The sequence below is a fragment of the Mugil cephalus genome, chromosome 10 (assembly GCF_022458985.1).
Source record: "Mugil cephalus isolate CIBA_MC_2020 chromosome 10, CIBA_Mcephalus_1.1, whole genome shotgun sequence".
In the NCBI taxonomy this organism is placed as follows: Eukaryota; Metazoa; Chordata; class Actinopteri; order Mugiliformes; family Mugilidae; genus Mugil; species Mugil cephalus.
The window spans coordinates 1239624-1264200 of record NC_061779.1 but is presented as its reverse complement, the minus strand read 5'-3'; the positions used below and the strand labels follow the sequence as shown (position 1 = coordinate 1264200).

Genomic DNA, 24577 nt, shown 5'->3' with positions numbered 1-24577 from the left:
CAACACCTGGATCTGAAAACCCTGTCAGTCTAAATCCACCCTTTTTCTGAAGCTGCTTCCTTTTTCTGCTCCTGATCAGCTTTTTGTTTTCCTGGGAGGACGAGGGAAAGTCCAGCTGTTGGGACACATTAACTAATAATATAATGTTGAAGAGATTAACTGGAACTCTTCTCCTGTTCTTCCTCCTTCTGATGAACTCAGAGTTAATGTGGTGCAGAAGCAGAACAAGTGTTGCTCGGATGTGTGAGGTCGCGTCTCATCCTCTGAGAGCATTATGTGCTGTTGATACTTCCTCTCCCTTGAAGGCATCACAGGCAAGATTTCTCAGAACTGCTGAATATGCAGAAGAAAGAGTATTTAATCAGTGGCAGAGGCAGCAACCACCACAGATCACATCTCCTCCATCATCATCATCATCATGAGAACTCTGAGCTTCACCTTGGGACTGATGCTGCTGCTGTTCATCGCTCACAGCTGCAACGCTAGTAGTAAGTCTGACTTTAACTCATCTCCTTTTACAATGCTCATAACCTCCAGTTTAACAGAAATAACAAAGAAGATGGAAAAAAAGAGTGAAGTCTTGTTTTATGATTTTATACCTTCATGCTGACTGGTCGTGTTCTGATCCCAGTGAATGAATGATTTTTAAACCATGTCATTTTATCTTTCACAGCCTGGGCAATGGAGGAATTGCCTCCTGAAAAGTGCTGCTTTAAATTTTCTTCGGGTAGCGATTCCACGGCGCATGATTCTCTCCATCAACGCCACCGATGAACGTTGTCCTAAAGCTGCATTTTTGTAAGTATCTGCTTCACTATGACATCATCAGAGGAATGAACACAATTCATGACTGTGCACAAAACTCAAATTTACTTCATGTTTGTTTTTTCTGCAGGATCCTAACCGTCAAAGGAAAAGAGCTGTGTGTGAAGTCGGACGCTCGCTGGGCACAGAGAGCTTACGAGAAACTCAACCCATCCAACAGCTCCAGCGTCATGTGAACGGACTCACAGCATCTTATCTCAACTGTACCGAAGCTATTTATTCCTCTTCTATGTAGCTATGGATGTTAATGTTTGTTTTACTTTGTTTCGAAATTATTTTTAATAATAAAAACAAAACTCTGCTCTGAAAAAGAATCTGTATTGTTTTTCTTAACATTACGTCTATTGAAAGACGACCGATGAGTCTGTGAGTCCTTGTAACTAAATGTTTGTGGTAACATCTGATCAGTTGGAGGAATTTGTTCCCATTAATCAGATCAGAACCATTTGAGTTGTGAGATGTTGGTGGTTTCCTCTCATCAGCTGACGCTCCAACATTTCTACTGGATGAAGGTCAGGACTTTGACTTGTTCCTAAACATTCATCTGGTTCTTCTGGAGAACCACTGGTGTTCTTGGGCTCCTTGTCTTCCTCCACGACCCAGTTTCTCTTCACATTCAGCTCATGGACTCATGTCCTGACATTTTCTTTCAGAGTTCACTGGTAGAATTCACAGTTCATTGGTCCATCAATGATGAGCAGATGCAGCAGAACAGGCCCAAACCAGGACATTAGCGCCCCCATGTTTCATGGAGGGATGAGGTTCTGATGCTGGAATGCAGTGTTGGTTCATCTCCAAACATGACGATGCCCAAACATTTAAACCAAACTATTCTACTCTGGTCTCATCTGTCCACTAAACATTGTCCCACACGTTCTTTGTGGACAGAGAGCAGTGTCTTTGGTTGTTGAGTGGATCCATCAACATGAACATCAGCCAATGTGAGAGAGGCCTTTAGCTGCTTAGAAGTTCCCCTGGGTTCCTCTGGTTCCTCTCCCACTATGATGGAGTGATGTTTGTTGGTGGACCACTCCTGTGGAGGGGAACAGTCGTCTTCAATCTGTCTGACTCTCTGTGGATTATTTGTGGCTTCCAGACTCTTTAGAGATGGTTGTGGAACCTTTTCCAGCCTGATGAGCAACAACAACTCTTTTTCTGAGCTCCTCACGAAGCTCCTTTGATCTGTTGTCATCACACACTTCAACACAAACATGAGACAAATCCCTGATTTATAGGAACTGAACCAGGAACTGAGTCTGGACTCATGGACTCTGGTTTAATCTTGGAGGAGCTCTTCTCTGATATGTAATATTGGCTTATATACACAAGTGTAATATTTCTGCTGGATGTGTGTGGTCGGGTTCAATCTTTGTCTACTTTGCAGAAATGACTCCAAACATCAACACTGTGTCATTGAAGAACATCCAGTTCTCTCAGATCAGATCTAAACATTTCAAATGATTTGAAGTATTTTCTTAAAGCTGCTTTCTTTTCTGTGAACAGATGTGAAGAGTTTAGAGTCACCATGACCTCTGCAGAGACACATTCATGGGGAATTATAAGATGCTTTTATTATACCACCTATAGGGTAATGCAGAACAGAAATAGATGAGTAGGTTAATGTGTGAGCTCTGATCTTCCTGTCACTCAAAAAGAAAAAAGAAAAAGCAGTCACCCCGTCGGTGACGTGCTAAAGTGCTAAATATAGAGAGTGATGAGGTATAAGAGGCAGCGACCAGGACACATCGTATCAGAACTCCTCCTGAAACCTCTCAAACCTCTGAACCATCATCATCATCATCATCATCATCATCATCATCATCATCATGAAGAAGAGTCTGAGCTTCACCGTGGGTCTGATGCTGCTGCTGTTCACCGTTCAACGCTGCAGCTCAAGTAATAACTCTCTACTTTCTATCAGGTCTAGACGAGGCTCATAATGTCATTATAAAAGACTTTGAATAGAAATAGGTAGAAACGTGTTAAATACAATGATGATTTTAAGTTTTTGCAGCACTTACCAGCGACTCTGTGTTTGTGGTAACTGCTGATCAGTTCCTAAACGTTCTTTTGTGGAACAGTAATGTAATGTAATAGTAATGAAGTCATTTTATCTTAGGATTTCCTGGTTTACTAATTACAACCGTGGCTGGTTATTCAGTTTTTTCCTGATGATGGATTCATCAACGTGAACCTCCTGAGACCCTGTGTCCTCATATGGGGACGATAAGTTTTATCCTCATAACTAGACACTAGTTGGTGTAAAAACATGACGGCATCATTTCAGCTAATTCAACAAGGTTCAAAATGTCAGATTTTACAGTTGAAACTTGTTTATTTATGTTTATAAACTTTTCTAGTTTAATGCGACACAAAAGTTCTATCAACAGTAACGAGATGTAACTTCAAATACTCAACTGAGGACGTTGGGACTTCGTTATTTGTTATTCTGCTTTTGCTCGGCCATCTTCAAAGATGAAAATCATGTTTATATTTTGTTACATCTTGGTGACTTTATTATAATATTGAGTGACATAATCCGTGTACACACATTCTTGTTCTAAGGCAATGCTTAGTTTGTATACTTGTAAACAAAAGCTTAACATCAGGTTCTGATCGGGCTCTACTTTGTCGACCTTCAGGACTTGTAGAAATTTCTGAATGATGCATAAACTTGTAAGCAGCTCTGTAAATACGACCCTTTATGAAAACATTTTTTTTATTTTTTTTACAGTATTTAAACTAAACTGCATAAATCTAATAAACAGGTGACATAAAACACATTTTCCTGTTTAAGTCCCACATATTTACAGATGATTACATATTTTTTTCAGTTACATTTGCCGTGGGTCAGATCCCTCCTGAACGTTGCTGCTTTGAGTTCCTTCCGGGGGCGATTCCACGTCGAAACATAGCCTCCATCAGGACCACAGACAGTCGATGCTCCGAACCAGCGTTTGTGTGCGTCTCTGCTTCACTTTGACTCCATCAGACATGAAACTAAACCTTTAATTTCACTGAAACACGACCATTGATACTTTCCAGTCTAAACTCTTGTTCTTATGATATTTTTCTGCAGGATCACGAGTAAGAAAAACAAAGAGTTCTGTGTGAGGCGGAGTTCTACCTGGGCACAAAAACGTTATGAAGAAGCACTCAACTCCAACAACTGATGTCAACTCATCTTACAGCATCTTTAATTCACTGTAATGAAGCTCTTTGTTCTCTTTCTGCTTATCTGTGGATGTTAAACCACTTTGTGCATGTCTGTTTTCTCTGTTCTGTTCAAGAATGATTTGGAATAAAAATGAAAATGATTTTTTATTAAACTTCTTAAAATTAGTCTCCTGGAAAATCCTCTTTTTATAAGTTTAAACGACTGGATGAACGAATATGTGATAATTAACTAAAAGATGTACTGATTATAAATGAACTTTTCTAGCTTTATTCTCAAAGTGAATTAACCTCAGGGGGTATTTAAACAAACACTGCTCTGTTTCCTTTTCTCTGAATGTGTTTCCAGTGTCCCTGGAAACGCTTCAGAAACCCCCCAGACCTGTGAGTTAATGGTAAAACAAATTAAGAAGCTGTAGTCGATGGGGGAAGTAGGAACTAAAGCTTGTCTGTGAAGATTCTCAGTCAGCGACGGCGTTTTATTCTGTACGGAAACAAAAAGCAGAAGATGCGACAGAGGAAACACGTGGTCATAATGTTTTGGCTCATCAGTGTCTTTTTTAGTTCAGTCAAAAAGATGCAGGAGTAGAGAATGTGCAGCCATCTACCGCCCTCTAGTGGCAAACAGACGCGAAGTTCAACTTTAAAAACTTTTTCATTTTATTTTTGTTTTGGTTGAAAAAAGCTGACACATCAGCCATAACATTATGACCAATGACATGAGAAGTAAATAACGTTTAAACCATCTCGTGACCATTCACTGTTCTGCTGGGAAACTTTAGTACCTGGTATTCATTCATGTGGATGTGACTTCAACATGTAGCCCCCACCTAGACCAGACCAGCCCCCCATCCCACTCCATAGCAATGACACTCCCCCTGCAGGATGCAGCACAAAAACACTTTAGGAACAACTCAGACAAACATGAAGAACAGAACAAAATTCACTAGAACCCAAACTGATCAAGTATCTGTGGGATGATCCATTATCAACATTCACCCCCTCAGAAGGTCCGTGTCCGTCCTCTGATGAGTCACCACAAGTGAGACCTGCAGAGTGTTAGGAGGGTGGTCGTAATGATATGGCTGATCAGTGTATGATCACATGATCGATGTCTGATCTCATCCTCCTCCTGCTTTGAACTCTGACCTCCAGCAGCTGTCATTCTGTCTGACTGGATGTTTTCTCTCACATATGGGGCAAAATGTGACAAAAAGACATAATCAGTGATTCCGTCAGGACATAAATGAGCTAAAACATCTCTAAAATGGTTCAGATTCACCTTTTTACCATCTGCTTTTGAACAGTTACTAATTCTAATTTGAACTGGGCTACTAACCCACATATCAGGGCTGGTTTTAACTCTAAATAATGTTGTTTATTAATGTGAAATTTATATTTTCTACTTTGTTCCAGGTGAATTTTGTCTGACACAGTAAAATATATCTTTAATCTGACACTTCAGTAGAAATCTCACTGGTGTTTGTGTCACAAATTTATTCATACAGCCCTTAGATATAATAAGATATAACACAGGCAGAAACACAGGCCTATAGGGACAAAGAGCATAGATACAGAAAGAACAATGGGAAAGAACAGGGCTGTGAACTGTGATTTGGAATAAAAATGAAAATTATTTTTTTTATTAAACTTCATAAAATGACATATTTTAATGAGTTTAAACTACTGGATGAATTCTCATTTTTCTGAGTATCTAATCCGTCTATGAAGGTTGAAGCTTTATTCTCAAAGTGAATTAACCTCAGGGGGGATTTAAGCAAACACGTGTCTGTTTCCTTTTCTCTGAATGTGTTTCCAGTGTCCCTGGAAACGCTTCAGAAACCCCCCAGACCTGTGAGTTAAAGGTAAAACAAATTTAGAAGCTGTAGTTGATGGAGGAAGTAGGAACTAAAGCTTTTCTGTGAAGATTCTCAGTCAGCGACGGAGTTTTATTCTTTCTAGCTTTATTCTCAAAGTGAATTAACCTCAGGGGGGATGAAAAAAACTGACACATCAGCCATAACATTATGACCAATGACAGGAGAATTAAATAACGTTTAAACCATCTCGTGACCATTCACTGTTCTGCTGAGAAACTTTAGGACTTGGTATTCATTCATGTGGATGTGACTTCAACATGTAGCCCCCACCTAGACCAGACCAGCCCCCCACCCCACTCCATAGCAATGACACTCCCCCTGCAGGATGCAGCACAAAAACACTTTAGGAACAACTCAAACAAACATGAAGAACAGAACAAACAGAACTAGAACCCAACGTCAACTGTCTGTAGGATGATCCATTATCAACATTCACCCCCTCAGAAGATCCGTGTCCGTCCTCTGATGAGTCACCACAAGGGAGACCTGCACAGTGTTAGGATGGTGGTCGTAATGATATGCCTGATCAGCTGTCATTCTGTCTGACTGGATGTTTTCTCTCACATATGGGGACAAAAAGACATAATCTGTGATTCCGTCTGGACATAAATGAGCTAAAACATCTCTAAAATTGTTCAGATTCACCTTTTTACCATCTGCTTTTGAACAGTTACTAATTCTAATTTGAACTGGGCTACTAACCCAAATATCAGGGCTGGTCTAAATAATGTTGTTTATTAATGTGAAATTTATATTTTCTACTTTGTTCCAGGTGAATTTTGTCTGACACAGTAAAATATATCTTTAATCTGACACTTTCGTAGAAATCTCACTGGTGTTTGTGTCACAAATTTATTCATACAGCCCTTAGATATAATAAGATAGAACACAGGCAGAAACACAGGCCTATAGGGACAAAGAGCATAGATACAGAAAGAACAATGGACTCTACAGGGCTGTGAACTGCACAGATGGACAGCACAAGCTGTAAACAGTTGATAGTAAATAGTAAAAGAGTTGAACTCTGCTGAGAGTCTGCAGGGTCCGTTCAGTCCAGAGGGAGAGACAGAGGACAGGACGATGTCGTCTCTTAGCCAGGGTTGTCTATCTTTATTAACCTTCACACATTTAAGTTTGTTTTGCACTTATTGTTCCTTCCTCATCTTCTCATTTAAACTCCTGCTTTGACCTCTGACCTCCAGCCGCTGTTATTCTGTCTGACTGGATGTTTTCTTATATAAAGTGCTGCTGTCAGTTTTTCTACTCCTGGTCCATCCCAGGTGTTGCTTCATGTTTCCTCTGAGCCTTTAGTTGGTTCCTGTTTCTCAGAGCGACTTCTCATTTTTGTCAAACAAACCTCCAGCGTGGACTCATCAGGCCAGAGCTGGTCTAACGTCTGTTCAGAAGGAGGAGGGAGAATATCCTGAGGAGACCATTTCAGACCAATCACAGCAGCTGCTGAGGCTGCGACGTGCACTTCCTCAAAAACGACAAAAAAACATCCAGAGCCACGGTTTCACTGGACTGAACCAAGAGAATATAAGGAGGGGAAAGTAAGGAGCAGGTCAGACCTCACCTGAAACCTCTGGACCATCATCATCATCATCATCATCATCATGAAGAAGACTCTGAGCTTCATCGTGGGTCTGATGCTGCTGCTGTTCACCGTTCAACGCTGCAGCTCTGACCGTAGGTAACACTCTGCTTATTATAGATCACCAAGGGGTGTTGTTTTGTTCTTGTTGTTGTTTCATTTTATTTCTATTTTTTATTTCATGTGTGGTCCCCAGGAGGATCAGTGGCTCATATACAGCAGCTAACAGGGATCCAGATAAACACAATAGAAAAACAAAATAATTACAACATTAAAAATGAAATTGAAATGAAATGAATTCACAAACAAGTTTGTATAGTTTTTAATAGTTTGTCTTATATTATTGTTCTTTCTTATGTGGTGGACACAGAGACATGCAGTTGGTCACAATGTGAACAAGTTTGAGACGTTATTAGAACAAAATCCTGGACACGTTTGAAATTCCACCCGGACGCATGTTTAGGTCTCAAAAAGAGGACGTGTCCAGGAAAAGGAGGACGTCTGGTCACCCCGCTATGAATTTTATGTTTAAGTTCCACATATTTACAGGTGATTAAATGTTTTTCCTTCTTCTGAACTAGTTGCCGTGGGTCAGACCCCTTCTGACCGTTGCTGCTTTGCTTTCCTTCCGGGACCGATTCCACGTCGAAACATAGCCTCCATCAGGGCCACAGACATTCGATGCTCTGAACCAGCGTTTGTGTGCGTCTCTGCTTCACTTTGACTCCATCAGACATGAAACTAAACCTTTAATTTCACTGAAACACGACCACTGATACTTTCCAGTCTAAACTCTTGTTCTTATATTTTTCTGCAGGATCACGACTAATAAAAACAAAGAGTTCTGTGTGAGGCAGAGTTCTACCTGGGCACAAAAACTTTATGAAGAAGCACTCAACTCCCAGATCTGATGTCAACTCATCTCACAGCGTCTTTAATTCACTGTAATGAAGCTCTCTGTTCTCTTTCAGCTTATCTGTGGATGTTAAACCATTTTGTGCATGTCTGTTTTCTCTGTTCTGTTCAAGAATGATTTGGAATAAAAATGAAAATGATTTTTTATTAAACTTCTTAAAATGATTCTACTGGAAAATCCTCTTTTTATGAGTTTAAACTACTGGATGAATGAATATGTGATAATTAAGTGTGATTATTCAAGATGTACTGATTATAAATGAACTTTTCTAGCTTTATTCTCAAAGTGAATTAACCAAACAAACACGTGTCTGTTTCCTTTTCCCTGAATGTGTTTCCAGTGTCCCTGGAAATACTTCAGCAACCCCCCAGACCTGTGAGTTTAAGGTAAAACAAATTTAGAAGCTGTAGTCGATGGGGGAAGTAGGAACTAAAGCTCGTCTGTGAAGATTCTCTCCATGATTCTCACCGTGGGTCTGATGCTGCTGCTCTTCACCGTTCAACGCTGCAGCTCTGACCGTTGGTAACACTGCTTGTTATAGATCACCGAGGGCTATTGTTTTGTTGTTGTTATTGTTTAATTTTATATTAACCGTATGAAACATCTTGTTTCTTATTTGCTTGTTTTCTCTGCTCTGTTCAGGAATGATCTGCAATAAATAATTAGATCTGAATAATAACTGGTTTCTGGTTTTCTTTTTAATGGTGAGAACTTTTATGACATATTTGAGTCTTCCTATCTCTAAGTTGTTTTTGCACTTATTTTTCCTATCTGTTAATCTCATTTAAATGCAATGCCTTTTCTTTATTTTTTAAACCAAATTGTAGCTTTGTGACACAGTAGTTTATCTGATGTGAGTTTGATTGATTGTCCCATTAACATGTCTGAAGCTGCAGTACCGTAGTTCGCCACGAGAATTGTAGGGACGCGCTGTTGGCTCGGACCATGAAGGAGAAGAAGAAGGAGGAGGAGGACGAGGAAGAAGAAGAAGAAGAAGATTTAACCATGGCTACCGCTGACAGTGGAGTTAAACCTCTTCAAAACGCCATGAAAATGGCTAAAGTAGCGATCCAGCTGGACGGAGGGAACAAACACAAGGTAGCGTGAGACACAGCTTGACGTTAACGAGAAGTCGCTCTTTTAACGGGGCCGGAAAGAGGCCGTAGAGATGTAAACAGAGGGAGGGGGCGGAGGCTAGCTAAGCTGTCACCAGCACGTAAACACACCTGATGTGTTCGAGGACCACAAAAAACATAATTTTAATTTTTTTTCTATTCATTTTTATTACTAATTATCTTTTTTTTTTGTTAATTATAATCTTAAATACTGTCTTAAAGTTCAGGTCTAGTTGTGGTTCGTAGAGTTAGTTAAAGTAGAATGGGAGGTAGAGCCTTCAGCTTTCAGGCTCCTCTCCTGTGGAACCAGATCCCAGTTTGTTTTCAGGAGGCAGACACAGTCTCTACTTTTAAGATCAGGCTTTAGACTTTCCCTTTTGACTAAGCTCATAGTTAGAGCTGGACTGAACCATCCCTTAGTTATGCTGCTGCAGGCCTAGACAGCTGGGGACGATGCACTGTGGACATGTCCTCTGTTTTATTTTCTCTGGCACTAATTCAGAAAAAGCTTCATTTGTCCCCAGGAGGCAGTTATGGGCACACAGAGCAGGAAACGATGACATATCATTTATGCTGAGCTTCCTTTTTAACTGAGCGTTTATGGAAACACTTGGTTAAAAAGGAAGTAACATAGAATAAACAAATAGTGATAAACAAAGTAAATGAAAAACAGTGCAATGACTCAACATTACATACAATTTACACATTTAGGTGCAAATTTGGCAGTGAGGTAGAAGCTAAGCTCCTGTCCTCTCATGTCTTATCTATTTTCTCTGTTACTATCAGTCCTCACGGCCTCCTGCAGACCTCCACTCCTACCTGGATGACCTGTCTACCTCTTATATGTCATGAAACATCATCGGCTAAATCTTGTATCTGTGTCATCATCAGACACCTCTGTTTTCTGTCTCTACCCGCTCGGCCTTAGGTAGATTGGTTCTGCTCCTGTTACAAATTACTTTTTCTTGCCACTGTTGCCTTCATGCTGCTCTGGAGGTTTCAAACTGAATTTTGTGAAGCATCTTGAGAGAATGTGTGTTTTTATTGACATCATATAAATATAACTGGATTAAATTTTAGACCATGACCATTGGCCGATCGGCTAAATTCCGACATGGTGCGCTCACTTAAACAGCCTCCAGCAGCATGAGGTACGACTAACCGCACGCAGCTGACTTTAATACACCGGTAAATAAGCAGGAATGTCAGAATCACACAGTTTAAAGTGACTTCAGCATCTGTGGTGTTAGATGCATCATTTCTGCATTTGTCAGCTAAGTTATAGAGTTTTAATAATCAGAAATGCACTAATTTGCCACTTCTGATATAATTCTCTAAATGTTTTGAAGGTTCTGGTGTTCAGCTTTAGTTTCTAATAAGTAAAAGAGATTCAGCTGTGTTTTCATTTTTTGGAGACTTGAGGAATTGATGCGTATTTTAGAACAAGCTCTAAAGTCTCATTGAGAGAAGAGAAAAATCTCTGTTTGGGAAAGTAAATAGAGACACTGGTCATTATTGAGAAAATAGCATTTAAATTCCCCCTGTCCAGTTCATTAGGTAAACTAGTGGATGCTTTCTGATAACATTTGAGTACTATCTTCATGATGTAACATCACAAACAGAAAACGTTGTCATGCAGTGAATTTGTTCGTCTGAGCTCTGAACGACTTTTCTTATCCACGTTATTAAAGGTGTCAGGAAAAGTGTTGAAAATAAATCCTGTAGCCACAACGTAACACAATATAATAAAGACTTTATCATATTTATCACGTGGTTCCCAGTTCATTGGGTGCACTGGTAAATGCATTCTAGTCTAAATAATGTTGAGCTGATGCAGGAGCAGAGTGGATGATCATTGTGGGGGATGGAGTTTATGGTTCTGTTAAACTGGATTGAATTAACCTCTTATCATTCCAGTCTTTTTGCAGAACAAATCTCCTATTTAGGACGTACCCAAAGAAAACTGAACGCTGTTCATGATCATGTTGGAGCTCATTCATGGTCTTGGTCTCGTTTGAGAGCTAAGACTCTAAAGTTTCTATCACAAAAGTCAGAATCGCTCTAAGTGGTTTAGTTCTGGAGGAATCAAAGTTGGTACCCGATTAAAAACATAAGTTGTTAAGTTCGTCTGATTTTTGTTGTTGATATAATGACTTTAATTAATGAAACCGTAAGAAAATGACATATTACATCATGCAGCATTCATTTAAAGCAACAGTCTCTGTTATTAAGTCTGAAATGTGAAAATGAAAGGAACATGTGTGAAACCACATTAGACAAACCACAACATCCACAATGAAAACCCAGCTGAATCATGTGTCTCTCAGGTTCTAGAAACTAAAGCTGAACCTTCATAGAGACCAGATCTAGAGCAGGACTGTTATAATCCACTAGTGTAACTAATGAACTGGCAAGTGAGTGTAATTCTATAGTGTTAGTAAAACACTGGCTACAAACATTTTTTCATTTGTGAACAGGTATTAATCGACTTTTTAATAATTTATGCATCTTATTATTCCTTTAATCTTTTGCTTCTCTGTGTCTGAATCAGAGTAAATGTGGCGGCTGCAGACTTGCCGACCGTCTGTGGATTCTTTTCATTGTTTTCTGTTTATCTTGACACTAACAGATCACGTGTCTTGTGGTCTCTCTGCAGGAAGCTTACTGTGAATACCTCCGGACCATCAACTACATATCACACGCACTATTGGAGGATGCAGGGTCACAGAGTAAGAAGCATTTCACATAAAGATTAAACCTCAAAGAGTTTTAAATGCAAAAGACAGAACACTGCAACAAACATACGATAATTCACGTGAATAAAAACAAAGGAAAGAAGAATGTGGTGCAGGTTATTTGTTTTTTTATGCTGTGAAAGTATTTACATTAGGTTTAATATAACCTGTATTCCATAGTAGCTCAGCTAATAATGAGTTTAACTGTTGTTATGACTATAATAAGATGCACCGTGCAATTCACTGATATTCGAGATACGCCGCTCATATATGTGTGATAAACTGAGAGTGGTAACCCTCCATTAGGGCCGTCTCAGTATAACTGTACTGATGACAATAGTGGTATTAAAAAAAGAAGTTTGAGTTTCATGTTAAAAATGATAATATTGTGTAAATGATCCAGTGCCACTTAAACACACTGTGTGTTTTACATCTGAAAACTACATTAAATTCTTGGATTTTGCTGTTATTATTTATAGTTTTGTTGATATTATGATATTTTTTGTCCACCATGATCATGAAGTGAAAATCTGTAACATGACAGCTCTACTCTACATCTGGATTTATTTATTTATTTTTTATTATTGTGGGATGTGTTTCAACTAATACTGAGACTCTGCATGAATTCATCAATAGTCCTCCAACCAATCAGATATCTAGTTTAACTTCAGCCTCTAATGACGACGCCCCCAAACGATCTGATTGGCTCCTGCAGGAGACACACACACACACACAGCCACACAAATAAAATAAAACATGCATGAATAGGGAAGTTTGTCTGGCTTTTGAGGCCTGGTCACTTCTTCCATGCTACAAAAAGGTATCATACACGAAAAGAACAACACAGACACGACATTGAGGTGTTAGTGGGAGCTGGATCGAAAGCTCCAGGCAGGACAAACTAAAACACGTCTGTGATGATTCTCCATCATCTAGGGCACAATAATACATCCAGAAAGACATGTCACAGGACTCCAGGGGTCTCGTAGAGTCCAGTTCTTGTCTGGTTGAAGCTGTTTGGGTGGAAAACGAAAGGGCCAAGCAGTGAAATCATTTGATTTAACTGAGAAGTGTTTTCTTGACTTTGTTCGCTGGTTAAAATCTTCCCGTGGTCATTTTGTTGATTTTCTTTTGGGTAAATTACGTCGACTCCTCTGAAGCTGCTCACAGTGTCCTGGAGCAGAGAGTCACTCTAACTTACATGTTTTAAAAGACATCAATATTATGGAGTTATTGACTTCACGCCCTGAGGAAGAGTTTAATCTTTGTGGATGTAGCAGCCAGTGAATTAGTGACTGAGACCAGTTCAGACTTGCTTCATGCAGTAGTTAATCATTCCAGCCACATGTGAGCTGATCAGCTTGAGTACAGTCCTGGATCGTTGAGTTTGTTTTGTCAAAAGAAGTTTGGAACATGAACATCCTAAAAAACTTTAATGAGCAGGGATGAGGACAATGAAAGACTGTAGAAAAGATCCAAACACCAGCACAAGAATGTAAAACATACAGGATACCCATCATGCATCTCTCTCTTCCTCTCAGTTTAACCTCCTGAGACCTGAGCTTTTATTTGCTGTACATTTTTAATTTCTCCACGGTGTTTGGGATCAGTAGGACCTAAGACGTTTAAAAACTAAGCATCATCTTTGAACAGGAAGTTGTAGTTTTTGACAAAAACATATGTGGACACTTGGATTATTTCATTTTCATATTATAAAGAAGTCAACAATGTGTGACAAAATATGAAACAGGTTGTTTTAATGCCTGAACAATGAACGTCCTCAAACGAGTACTTGATAATTAGCGACGTTGTAGTTCGTTGCTGTTGATAAAATTAGTTAAATTTGTGAGTCATATGAAACTAAAAAACGTTAATAAGTGTAAATAAATAAGTTTTAACCTTTGCTACCACTAGGTGGCAGACTAAATCGTCCACTAATGAGGACAGTGGGTTTAAATGAAGCAGAATGAGCTGCAATAAATCCTAAAACTTCATGTCCCCATATGAGGACGCAGGGTCTCAGGAGGTTATAGAAACAAATAGCCTGACATAGGTGCAGAGAAAGTACATAAATAGTGATGATCCAGCAGATTTATTCCTTTTATTGAAACCCTCCTCATGGCTTCTTCTCGTCCTGTGCGGCCTCAGAGGAGATGGAGATGTTGGCCGTGGAGGTGGAGCGGATGCTGAGGCTCGCCGAGCAGTGTCTGGAGCGAGCCAAGTCCTTTATAGGGAAGACCGCCGACCCCCCCGACCTCCCCGACCTCCCCGCCACCTCCTCTTCTTCCGGTTCTCCCAACCTCTCAGAGCCACGTCAGACCTCCGGCCCCTCCGCCGCCATCACTACCAACACCGGTGAACACACACATCCCCCTACATGCTGCAGCATCTCTGCTAACTGTTAGCCAGGGGTCACGAATCCCAACTAACGTCCTCTGCTTCATCTGTGTCGTTACAGCCTCGGGAGCTGAAACTCCTGATGAAACCAGCCCGACGAAGGCCGGTCACCGCAGGGTGTTGTCCGAAGGTGGCGGCGAGCTCGCGCCTTTCCTGCCTCCCGAGGTCTTTCAGAAGCTGCAGACGATCGCGTCGCAGGACACGAGCAAAAAGTAAGGACGGGTTTTTTCAGTGAAGGGGACAAAGATTGCCTCAGACTATGATAGACGTCCTCTGTAGTAACACTACACTGATAAGAGAGATTTCCAGGAACCAGTCTCCTCTGGATTCCTTTTATAACGCAGGGATTTGAACTGATCCAACAAACAGACTCTCACAGCCTCCAGAGTTCAGCTGTGTGGAATTATCAGGCTTCAGGTGGAATATAAATGATCTGAAGGGATGTTAGATGATCTGCACTGGACCAGAGTGTTGGTGTGAGTCTGCCTTTTGTGTGTTTTGTGTGCGTGCAGGGAGCTGACGCCCATTGAAGAAGCGTCACGTTTAAACCAGAAGCTGAAAGCCAGTTATGAAGCTCGTCTGGCGAGGCTCGCCCCGGGTCAGGCCTACCAGAAGACGTCTCTGGTACGTTTGCATCGTTTGTGTTAGGAGAGGAAGAACTAGAGAAAAGAACTTTTCTGTCCACTGTTGTGTTATTTTTGTGTGAATGTGAACCGTCCTGACTGTAGAGCTGTGTGGGTTAATGATGGTTTATTTACACGACAGACATTCTGATTTAGTCTTGAGACAGAAATGCTCATTGATCTTTATCACATTTTAGTTATTTATATCTTTTATAGTTTTAGTCGATGAAGGTTGTTTGTCATCATCAGTTTAATGAAGCTTCAGTCGGTGGTAGAAATGTGACTCCAGGTAACATCCTCTGTCAACACTACTCTCTAAGACACTTGTTCAGTTCTGACTCTTTCCAGAGTTGGATATTAGCTGCTGGATTATTTATAAGGTTTGATCAGACGTTACAGATAAAAGAAGGATTCAGTCCAGGAACCACATTTATGGACAGTTTCAACTAAATACTGAAGGCTAATCCGTCATTACTCTGCTGTCCACTGTTTAAAAAGTAAAAAGTAAACAGGTCAATGACTTCATGGAACTAGTAAATTACGTAGAAGAGACTTATTTAACTTCAGTTTGATCAGATGCTTTATTCATGTTTTGACTGAGACTTAATCTGGACATAAGTTAATTCTTCGTCAGCAAAACATTGAAGCTTCAAGGTTCGTCATTCAACTACAGCAAAAAAACACAAAGTTGGCAGTTTACACGATGGATAAATAACAGGAAAAACAGACCACAATAAATAAATAATGAATAACTAGAACAGATGATTTAAAAACAGAGGACACAGTCGTTCTGCCTGAGGGGAGGGAGGGAAAGAGTTCATGTGTTGTTTGGTTGCATGAGCTCCTGTTCCTGCACCTGCTGAACATAAATATCCTGCAAGAAGGAGGAAGGACGGCTGCTGTTCGTCACTTCTTCTTCTTCTTCTTCTTCTTTTTTTTTTTTTTACCAGTCCATGTAGTAGTTCCCGTACCAGACAGCGATGCACAATCTTAGCTCTCCACTACACAAACATGAGAGGAGGTCAGGGCAGCAGGGATGAAGCTGACCTCCTTCAAGCTCCTCAGAAAGATCAGGCATGGGTGCGTCTCCTCAGAGATGAAGGACCACGAGATGTGCACACACGGAGAGACCACGATCGAATTTGTTCATAACTGTTCAGTTCTCTCTGGGTTCTCCAGCTTCCTCCCACCGTCCAAACACAAGCTCGTTAGGTCCTTTGGTAAATCTAAGTTGGTGTGAGTGTGAATGATTGTCTGTCTCTGCATTAGCCCATGAGAATTCATAATCAACATTTTTTCACTGCAATGTCTCCATCGTGGGACAAATAAAGTTTTTCTAATTCTAATTCTAATGACCAGATTAAATACTTGGCATCATATTTGGAAGCTGAATGCCATAAGCTTCATGAAGAAGGACTGTTACATTATTTTGCATTATCTAGTGTACCTAATTAACTGGCAAGTGAGTGCATATTATTATATTGAACTCTAAAAAAAAACATTCAAGTGTGATTTAAATTTAAAGAATCATTATATTTAATTTGAAGTCAGTTAACAGTGTCTGAGGGTTTACACTAGAAATTACACTCTCTGGCCACAACAAAACAAAAGGTCCCACGCTCTAAATCTGATTGGAGCTGCTTCAGCCTTGATTCCTGCTTCATTCGCTGTGTGAAGAAAAACTCCATGGATTATTTTTAAATGGGATTGACTCAGACTTTCAGTTGACTTGTTGATTTGCGCAGATTGTCTTTAATTGCTATTATTAAAGAGGTAGTCTGATATTTGGCAGCTAGTTTAATTCTTATAGAGTCATAAAATACATTTTTTCATCATTACATTCACCAACGTTCATTGTAAAAGTTATTATTTACATATACACAAGTAGAAATAAACTTATCGGGACTGGGATCTTAGCCTTGGTATTACTTGGTATCGGCAAAATAGTTGTTAAAATAACTTGTTACCAGCTAAAAGATAATCAATCATGCAGTAATTATCCAATATAAGGCTCATGTATATTTGCTTATTTATTTATTTATTTATTTAATTTTTATTTGGGCCAGGTAGTTCGGCCATTTTGACTTCCGTCGTCTCTTCCGGTGTCGTGCTAACAGTTAGCCTGTTGCTATTGATGAAATTACACGAAAGGGGGAGTGGAAAGTCCCGAGCTCTCTTTACCGCATGCGATATTTAACTGGATAGAGTCGGAGATACGTAGCAAAACTTTTTATTTTTTTTTTCTGCTCTTTGTCGTTTTCCCGTGTTTGGTGAAAAACTTTCTCCATTGGGAATAAAATGGTAAGCGCTTAGCTTTTAGCTTAACAGTTTATCAGAGGCGACAGTTGAAGGCTAACTAACGTTTTAATTTATGTTATTTATTTATATTAATCATACAAAAATTGTCATTCAGATACGGAAAATGTTTCGGCATCAGGTGGAGCTCCGTGCTTACTGGAGAAAACTAAAGGCGTTTGTAAAGGTAAAGTTTAATTAGCTAATTATGCTAATTAACGGTTTCTTTTTTTTTATATCTTTACGTCAAAACTTTATTGTTCAATGCATTACAACAAAATAGCCAAGCCTGAGCAGTGAGGAAAATTATTAATTTTAAAAACGCTAAATATTTGAATATTTTGACGTATTCAAAAAAACATAAAATCGTTTTAATTTTTATCATTTTAAATCGTTCAGTATTTTTTTTTCTAGTTTTCCCAAACTAATCAAAATATCATTTTTAGGGATTTTTAAACATGTGTCTGTTTTGTTAGCTAGCACCCCTAGAGCTAACAATATAAAAAAAACAAGCGTATGTGCTAAAGCTTAAGTTATTTTATTTATTTATTTTTTAATTTTTTTGCAAGTCTGATTTACGCTTATTTGCCAGTGCATTAAATACACCAGTGAAGTCATTCTAATATAAATAATGTTGATGCAGAGTCAGAAAGGTGGTGATTCACCTGGACGATGGGTGGAGTTTGTGCTGCTGTCAAACTGGATTTAATTAAACACTAAATAACAGTTTCTATTATTCAAATTATTTGTAACTAAAGCTGAACTCTAGAACCTGGCGACTGTATTTAGAGCAGGACTGTTATATTATTGCATTCACTAGTTTTCAATAGATTGTTGTGGCTCCACATAAGGACCTGTAACGTACTGTTCACGTTATCTGGAAGTCTGGAAGGTGCTTTGTGCAGTTTAGTGTCGTAACGTTTGTTAGATTAATTCAGACTTTGGTCTGTGTGTTGTGTGTCTTGCTGCAGGACACATCTGGATGAGATTTAAGATGAATCATGTGATTGGGGGGTGACACTCTTTACTTAATTTTCCTACTTCAGTGTGTCGGTGTTTACTGCCTCACTTCTTGTTTCCAACTTTTAACATTTAAAAATCAGCAAAAAGGATATTTTCAGGAACACTTTTTGGGCTACGGAAACTAATTGACAACTCACAGACTGTACATGGAGTTTTTGGTCATATTTAATTGTCTGTACATGTTTAAAGGAGTTTTGTGTCCTCTCCAATGCAGACGCTTTCCCTCCAGCGGCAGATGATGGAGAACCTCATCATAGCCAAAGCCAGACAGGATGCTGTATCCTTCTTCTGTCGGTCTGTCTTAATGGAAGGCAACAATGTTTGGAAATGGAGTGGAAATTCAAGAGTTTATATGGGAAAGTTCTGTTTATTATTTAGTGGTTAATTAAATTATTAATCAGCTACTAAAAAAAAAAAGGTTTGGCAAGATATTGGCCTTTGTCTTAAATCAGACCAGCTCAGAACATGTTCTCATTTTCACCCTTTAACTAGTAAAATATCCTCTTTTATTAAATTACACATGGATTTAACAGAATGAGTTACAGGAAGGCGTCGTCACTGATTCATGTGAGGTTGAAATTTCGCTTAATTAAACATCAGCTCCAGCGGAAAATGGAGGAGAGAAGACTGAGGCTACAGGAAGAGGCCAACAGGTACACAGAGTTTCTCCATGAATATCATAAATATCTTTATTCTTTCCTTAGCTTCTGCTTAAATATGTTGGTCGCATGCCTCTTTACGAGCACGATACTGGAATAAGTGCTGGATTGAAGGAGTCTCCTCTTGTGTCACGACAACTTCAGCTTGTTCATTTTTGCTGACCTGACTTTTGCCAGCTCTCTGTGAATTCAGTCTATAAAACTGCAGACACAACATTCTCGGCTTTAATTCTCTAAATTTGGCATTATTTTTGTCCCATGTTAGTTCCTTCTCAGAAATCTTGTATTGCACTCTTCACTTCCCTGAAGAGCCTGTGGCATAATCAGTTTGTGTTATGTGAAAGCAAAGCTTTTGTCATCAGACATGACAGATGGAATGAAAACTATTGAACCTTTAGAGATTACGGCTTCTGTAAAATGTCCTTTTATTTTCCTAAAAGATGCAGACCTCTGGAAGGTAGACAAACTTCCCCAGCAACAGATTTTTCATTCCCAGCCTGGCCTGGTGTAGCCACTTTAGTTCCTTCAGAAATACCTGTGCATCACCTGGATAGTGTGAAAGTGGAGCTCACTAGTGTGATGACAGTACGGTGCTGTGTAGCTGTGAGTTATCATCTTCTCTCTTGGTCGTGACAGGAGGTTTGCAGCGTCCGGAGCAATGACTGCAGAGGATGAAGAGCAGCGTGTTCTCTACACCAATGTGCTGGAGTATGAGCAGGACCACGTGAGTCTGTGAATAAAAGCTATTAAAACATTAAATAATGATGACAACTATGAAGTTTAGACAGAGTCTAAGCAAATAATTATACAATAATGCAGCTAAATATACGGTTTGGATGAAACCTCATTCAGTGGTTTTTATTTGTTCTTATTATTTTTCTACATCAAATGTGGAACATGTGTGGAATTATGTAAACAAAAAAAATGAAACAACTCAAAGTATGTTTTATATTAGATTAGATTAGAGTAGCCACGTTTTGGCCAAAGTTTTTTATTCATACGTACGCACATCGAAATTATACAGCTGCCTCTTAAGGCCATTCAAGCATCAAAACAAACAGTGCACAGTCTCCATCAGAGCATATCCAAAAAAATAATAATAATAATAACCCATGTACGTCCACCTACAGAGGAATCACCCTGGAAGAGTAAAATAAATACACATTTATCTTATTTTCATTGCCACTAACAGAAGGATGTTCAGCATGTTTATCTTTTCCCGTCTATACTTCCGTCTGGATTTGTAAAGTGGATCTAATGGTAAATCAAAGTTCAAAATCAATCCCTTCTCAGTATGATTTCAGTTTTGGGCCGTCTCAAAACATGTGCGTGTGGTCTCCCACATTTTTACGATTCCTGCAGCTGAAGTTTGTTGTTCCAGCTGAATCCTCTCCACAGTTAGTGACTCTGTGTCACTCTTCACACACATATTCCCATATTTCATCTTTAGCTATGACATTCATTCAGACATTTACATATTTGTGACACAGTTTTTGTGCTTCTTTTTACCTTTTATAATTTTTATTTAGATTAGTTCTTTGCTTTACACCCTTGCAAGGGTTCTAGTTTTACCGAGGGTCGGTGGTTTGTCCATAGAACCTGGTTTATGTTTTTTTCAGAAAATATAAAAGGGAACTCTTCAGTACCAGGCAGTTAGTGCCGGTTAGCTAGAATAGAAAGTATGACATCCAAGCTAAAGCAAACCTTTTATATGCTGCTATGAAATCAAATCTAACACTAAAGAATTAATTAACGCCAAAAGATCATGTCTTGTGCAAAATTTGAATCAACTAAGTAATTATTTTATGTATATTTGTATATATATCCTCAGGATTGGCCCAAACAGTGGAAAGCCAAAATAAAGAAGAATCCTGACGTCACGTTGGTGTCAGAGCTCGTCTCCTACCTGCTCAGGTAACTGAACACAACATGAGCATTTTATCCACCTGGTTTTAGACAAACACCTTTATAATAATAATAATAATAATAATAATAATAATAATAATAAACAGAACGACACAGTAAATGAATCTAAACCGAGTTCAAACTGCTCAGCAGTGACTCTGGGGATGGAAACTTCCAGGATTCAGGTTTTCTTTCCTTCCTTCCTTCCTTCCTTCTTTTCTTTCCTTCTCTCCTCTCTTGGACACTCGTCAGCTGATTAGAATTCAAAAAGTTAGTGGATGAGCTTCCTGCCTGTGTTGAAGCTCTTCTCCTGATACTATGACAGATATCAGATGTGCTGACACAGTCCCAACATCTACGCATTCAACAGTGTTTGTTCCAGTTTAATAGGTCGGTCCAGTGTTTCCTGACTCTATTACATCAGCCTCTGTGTCGATACACGACCGTTCACTGTTTGTTCTTCCTGGTTAACTTCAGAGATAACTCCACACATGGAGGATGTGTTTGTGTTTACACTCACTGGCCACTTCATTAGGTTCACCACTGAATGCATTGCATAATAACACAAACTAAATTAAAATGAACTGGGATTAGCTGAGATAGACTCCAGCAACTCCCGCGATCCTAGTGCAGGTTTAAGCAGTAGAAGATGAGATGAGATGAGATTTTTGTGACATGCTGATATTCACATTTTTGAATCTGGAGACGTCTGAGTTGACAACTTCGTCTTCACTTTGCAGACTTAAAGATGATTCAGTTAATCCTAAAAGCAAAGTTAGCTAGTCCACATCATTATAGGAAAAACACATGTTCACAGATAAAAAATAAAGCATGTAGCCTCAATATAACAAACCATTCAAGACTTCATAATACACTTAGTTGCCACTTTATTAGGTACACTAGTGAAGTCATTCTAATGTTGAAGTAGAACCAGGGTCAGAAAGATGGTGATTCATTGGGAGGATGGAGTTAAACTGAATTTAATTAAACACTAAGCTTGTTCTTTAGCCTAGCCCACTGACTACTATGTCAAAATATTAGGAACACGTGTCAGTTTAGTAGAAATACAAAATTAAATCACAGTTGAATCAACCTCTTTAATACTGTTGGTTTCATTAGAATGAATTCATTTTAATTATGTTCTTATTGAAGTGATTGAGTGTTTATAATGTTTAGTGCCAAAAAAAAAAAGAATAGATATTTGTTTTTTTTTTAAGTACATGTGGCTGGGACCTATATAACTACTGTTACTGGACTCGACTCTTGTTTGTGTCCTCAGCCGATCTGACCACCCGGTGGTGAAGCTGCTGAGGAAACACCAGTACAGAATCTACAACAAGCTGTACCCCATCGTTAGTAAAGGTCTCCCCCGGAGCCCCGCCCTCCCTCTGAGACCTTCTCGCAGCATTCACAACCTGCTCCATCCAGGTGAGAACGTCAGGTGGTTTAACGCTCCAGAGAATAATCAGCCTATAATTTCCCTCCTTTTGATTTTCCCTTTATATTTCGCAAAACCTCGCATGTGTGACTTTACAGTTATTTTTTCATTTGGACAAACTGACCTAAAACTATCAAACCCCAGTAGGAAAAAGTTAGATTTTTCACTGTGCAACCATTGACAGATCATTTCCTAATGCTTTTTTCCACCAATAGGAAAAGGGGCTGTCATGTTGTTTGTCTTTTTATCAGTTGAAGCTGGTTAGCTCTCTCCTCTTGTTAGCGTTTTCCTTTTCACCGTTTCTCTGTGCACCAAAGATGACGACAGTATTCAGGAAAAAGCCTCCGTTATTTAGAATAAGTCTAGTATTGTTTGGCCTCGCAACACTATCTTATCCGAGTTTAAATCCCATTTCTGTCTTGGTGACATTGGTTTTTGTTGATGTGAAAATGTTCTCAGAGACTCAGAGGAAACCAATCAGAGCTGCAGGCAGTAGTGTCGGTGGCCAGAGCTTCATCAGCGACTCCTCGCTCTCCTCGTCATCCTGCACCCAGGACCTGGACGCCCACTATGACCACGAGGACATGGAGGAACCTCCTGTGGCGGCGGTGGACCGGGAGAACTCGTTTGAAGATCTGGAGCAGTTCCTGACCCAGCTGGACTGGGCCCCGGCTCACGGCAGCACAGACGACGCCGGCTCAGATTCGGAGCTGGGCTGTGACTCCTCGATGCAGCCGGATCAGGACAAAGGCCACATCCAGGAGCTGGAGATGAGGGCGCTCAAAGAACACCTGAAGGCCATCGTGAAAGACATTCACATTTCTATTGGTGAGCAGTCACGTGGGGGTGAAGGGTGATGAATTTTAACAGCAACGACGTGAACCTGAATGATGGGGTGTTTTTTTATTGTGTGTTTCAGATCAGCTTCTGTCTCTGTGTCTTTTATCCTTTGAGTGTCTGAACACAGCCAGCTCTAAAGACCTGTGTCTCGCCAGCTTAGAGGAAGCCTTCTTCATGCCTCTGTGGAACGCACTCGTGGCTCTTTTCAGGTACTGCACCTTCGATCTTTACTTCACTTTAAAATGGACCAAAACATGTTGATTAACATTTCCAATGTAGATATGTGTGGGATTGTAGCCAGGCGGCTAATTTCTCCTAAGAAGGAGGGGGGCATAACAAAAACAGTCATAACACAAACAGCCATAACACAACAACAGGGGCAAAACATGGTGAAATGTATCAGTAAATACAGCGAGACCGGGAAAAATGTGGATCATCAGATCAAATTGGACTCGACAATGATCCATACGAACTAGAATGGATTAGGAAAAGTGGATCAGCCTCAGTTTTAGTTAGTTTATCATGATGATTGCATTTCATTCCTAAAACAAGACAAGAGTCACATTCTCTGGAGGATTACACAACATTGGTTAAACAACAGATAACAAAAATCCATTTTTCAGACACAGTTCTGGTTTTCCAATAGCGTCGCTTTCAGATGTTTGGAAAATAACGTTGTGGTTGGTAATTCAGGTGTTGTGCTTGGTAAATGGTTCCATGTTTGGGACGCACGATAGCAGAAAGCAGTCGCCCTTTGAGCCAGCTCCAGTTGATTTGTTCTTGGGACTAAATTAAGTGAAGGTGGTGGAGCTTAACCATGAAGAAGTTTGTAAACAAGCACAGAATCCGTGTGTTTGACTAACGTGACAGCGATGGTACTTTTAAGCCTTGTTTGTGGACTGTTTCAGTCGGACTTACAGTTGTTTTATGTGATGTTGTCCAGTAGTCAAACCAAAGGTTCTTTAATTTATGAGGTTTTGCTGAGTCTATCTTGGACGTGACATTTCGTTGCAGAACATGACGGCTGTGACTGGTTGGTTCAGTTTGACATAAATTAGAAACTAAACACAGCTGACTAGTGTTTAAGTGGCTTCATTACAGAACAACACACCCCCCACAAGTGTAAATTCTTTCACTTGCGTAGCCCCCTGTGGCGCA

At 39.7% G+C, this 24577-nt stretch overlaps 3 protein-coding genes across 6 annotated transcripts in view; all 3 read left to right on the top strand.

Moving 5' to 3' along the window:
• The first annotated feature begins 2583 nt into the window (after positions 1 to 2583).
• On the top strand, positions 2584 to 4165 carry LOC125015088 (C-C motif chemokine 3-like). Its single transcript, XM_047596747.1, has 3 exons — positions 2584 to 2721; positions 3660 to 3786; positions 3905 to 4165. Exons 1-3 carry the CDS (start codon positions 2652 to 2654, stop codon positions 3996 to 3998), a joined length of 291 nt encoding a protein of 96 aa, XP_047452703.1. The 5' UTR covers positions 2584 to 2651; the 3' UTR covers positions 3999 to 4165.
• A 3088-nt stretch (positions 4166 to 7253) lies between these two features.
• On the top strand, positions 7254 to 9068 carry LOC125015093 (C-C motif chemokine 4-like). Its single transcript, XM_047596751.1, has 3 exons — positions 7254 to 7568; positions 8055 to 8175; positions 8291 to 9068. Exons 1-3 carry the CDS (start codon positions 7496 to 7498, stop codon positions 8382 to 8384), a joined length of 288 nt encoding a protein of 95 aa, XP_047452707.1. The 5' UTR covers positions 7254 to 7495; the 3' UTR covers positions 8385 to 9068.
• Positions 9069 to 9255: 187 nt separating this feature from the next.
• Positions 9256 to 24577, top strand: part of vps9d1 (VPS9 domain containing 1) — a 29604-nt gene continuing 14282 nt past the window's right edge. For 3 of the 4 annotated variants that reach the window (XM_047596717.1, XM_047596715.1, XM_047596716.1), the window contains exons 1-12: positions 9257 to 9487; positions 12161 to 12233; positions 14388 to 14594; positions 14698 to 14848; positions 15149 to 15260; positions 18792 to 18854; positions 19178 to 19230; positions 19873 to 19960; positions 21068 to 21150; positions 22421 to 22569; positions 23039 to 23407; positions 23499 to 23628. In XM_047596717.1, the coding sequence (XP_047452673.1) occupies positions 9335 to 9487; positions 12161 to 12233; positions 14388 to 14594; positions 14698 to 14848; positions 15149 to 15260; positions 18792 to 18854; positions 19178 to 19230; positions 19873 to 19960; positions 21068 to 21150; positions 22421 to 22569; positions 23039 to 23407; positions 23499 to 23628 (1631 nt within the window). In that variant the 5' untranslated portion in view covers positions 9257 to 9334. Of the gene's footprint in view, positions 9488 to 12160; positions 12234 to 14387; positions 14595 to 14697; positions 14849 to 15148; positions 15261 to 18791; positions 18855 to 19177; positions 19231 to 19872; positions 19961 to 21067; positions 21151 to 22420; positions 22570 to 23038; positions 23408 to 23498; positions 23629 to 24577 lie in introns of all 4 variants that reach the window. The other variant, XM_047596718.1, reaches the window with a different exon arrangement.

Bases quoted from the DNA above. Each gene is read 5' to 3' on its own strand.
- LOC125015093 (XM_047596751.1), top strand. From the start codon at position 7,496: ATGAAGAAGACTCTGAGCTTCATCGTGGGTCTGATGCTGCTGCTGTTC. The intron at 7,569-8,054 runs GTAGGTAACACT...CTTCTGAACTAG, and splicing joins TCAACGCTGCAGCTCTGACC to TTGCCGTGGGTCAGACCCCT. The intron at 8,176-8,290 runs GTGCGTCTCTGC...ATTTTTCTGCAG, and splicing joins TGCTCTGAACCAGCGTTTGT to GATCACGACTAATAAAAACA.
- LOC125015088 (XM_047596747.1), top strand. From the start codon at position 2,652: ATGAAGAAGAGTCTGAGCTTCACCGTGGGTCTGATGCTGCTGCTGTTC. The intron at 2,722-3,659 runs GTAATAACTCTC...TATTTTTTTCAG, and splicing joins CGTTCAACGCTGCAGCTCAA to TTACATTTGCCGTGGGTCAG. The intron at 3,787-3,904 runs GTGCGTCTCTGC...ATTTTTCTGCAG, and splicing joins TGCTCCGAACCAGCGTTTGT to GATCACGAGTAAGAAAAACA.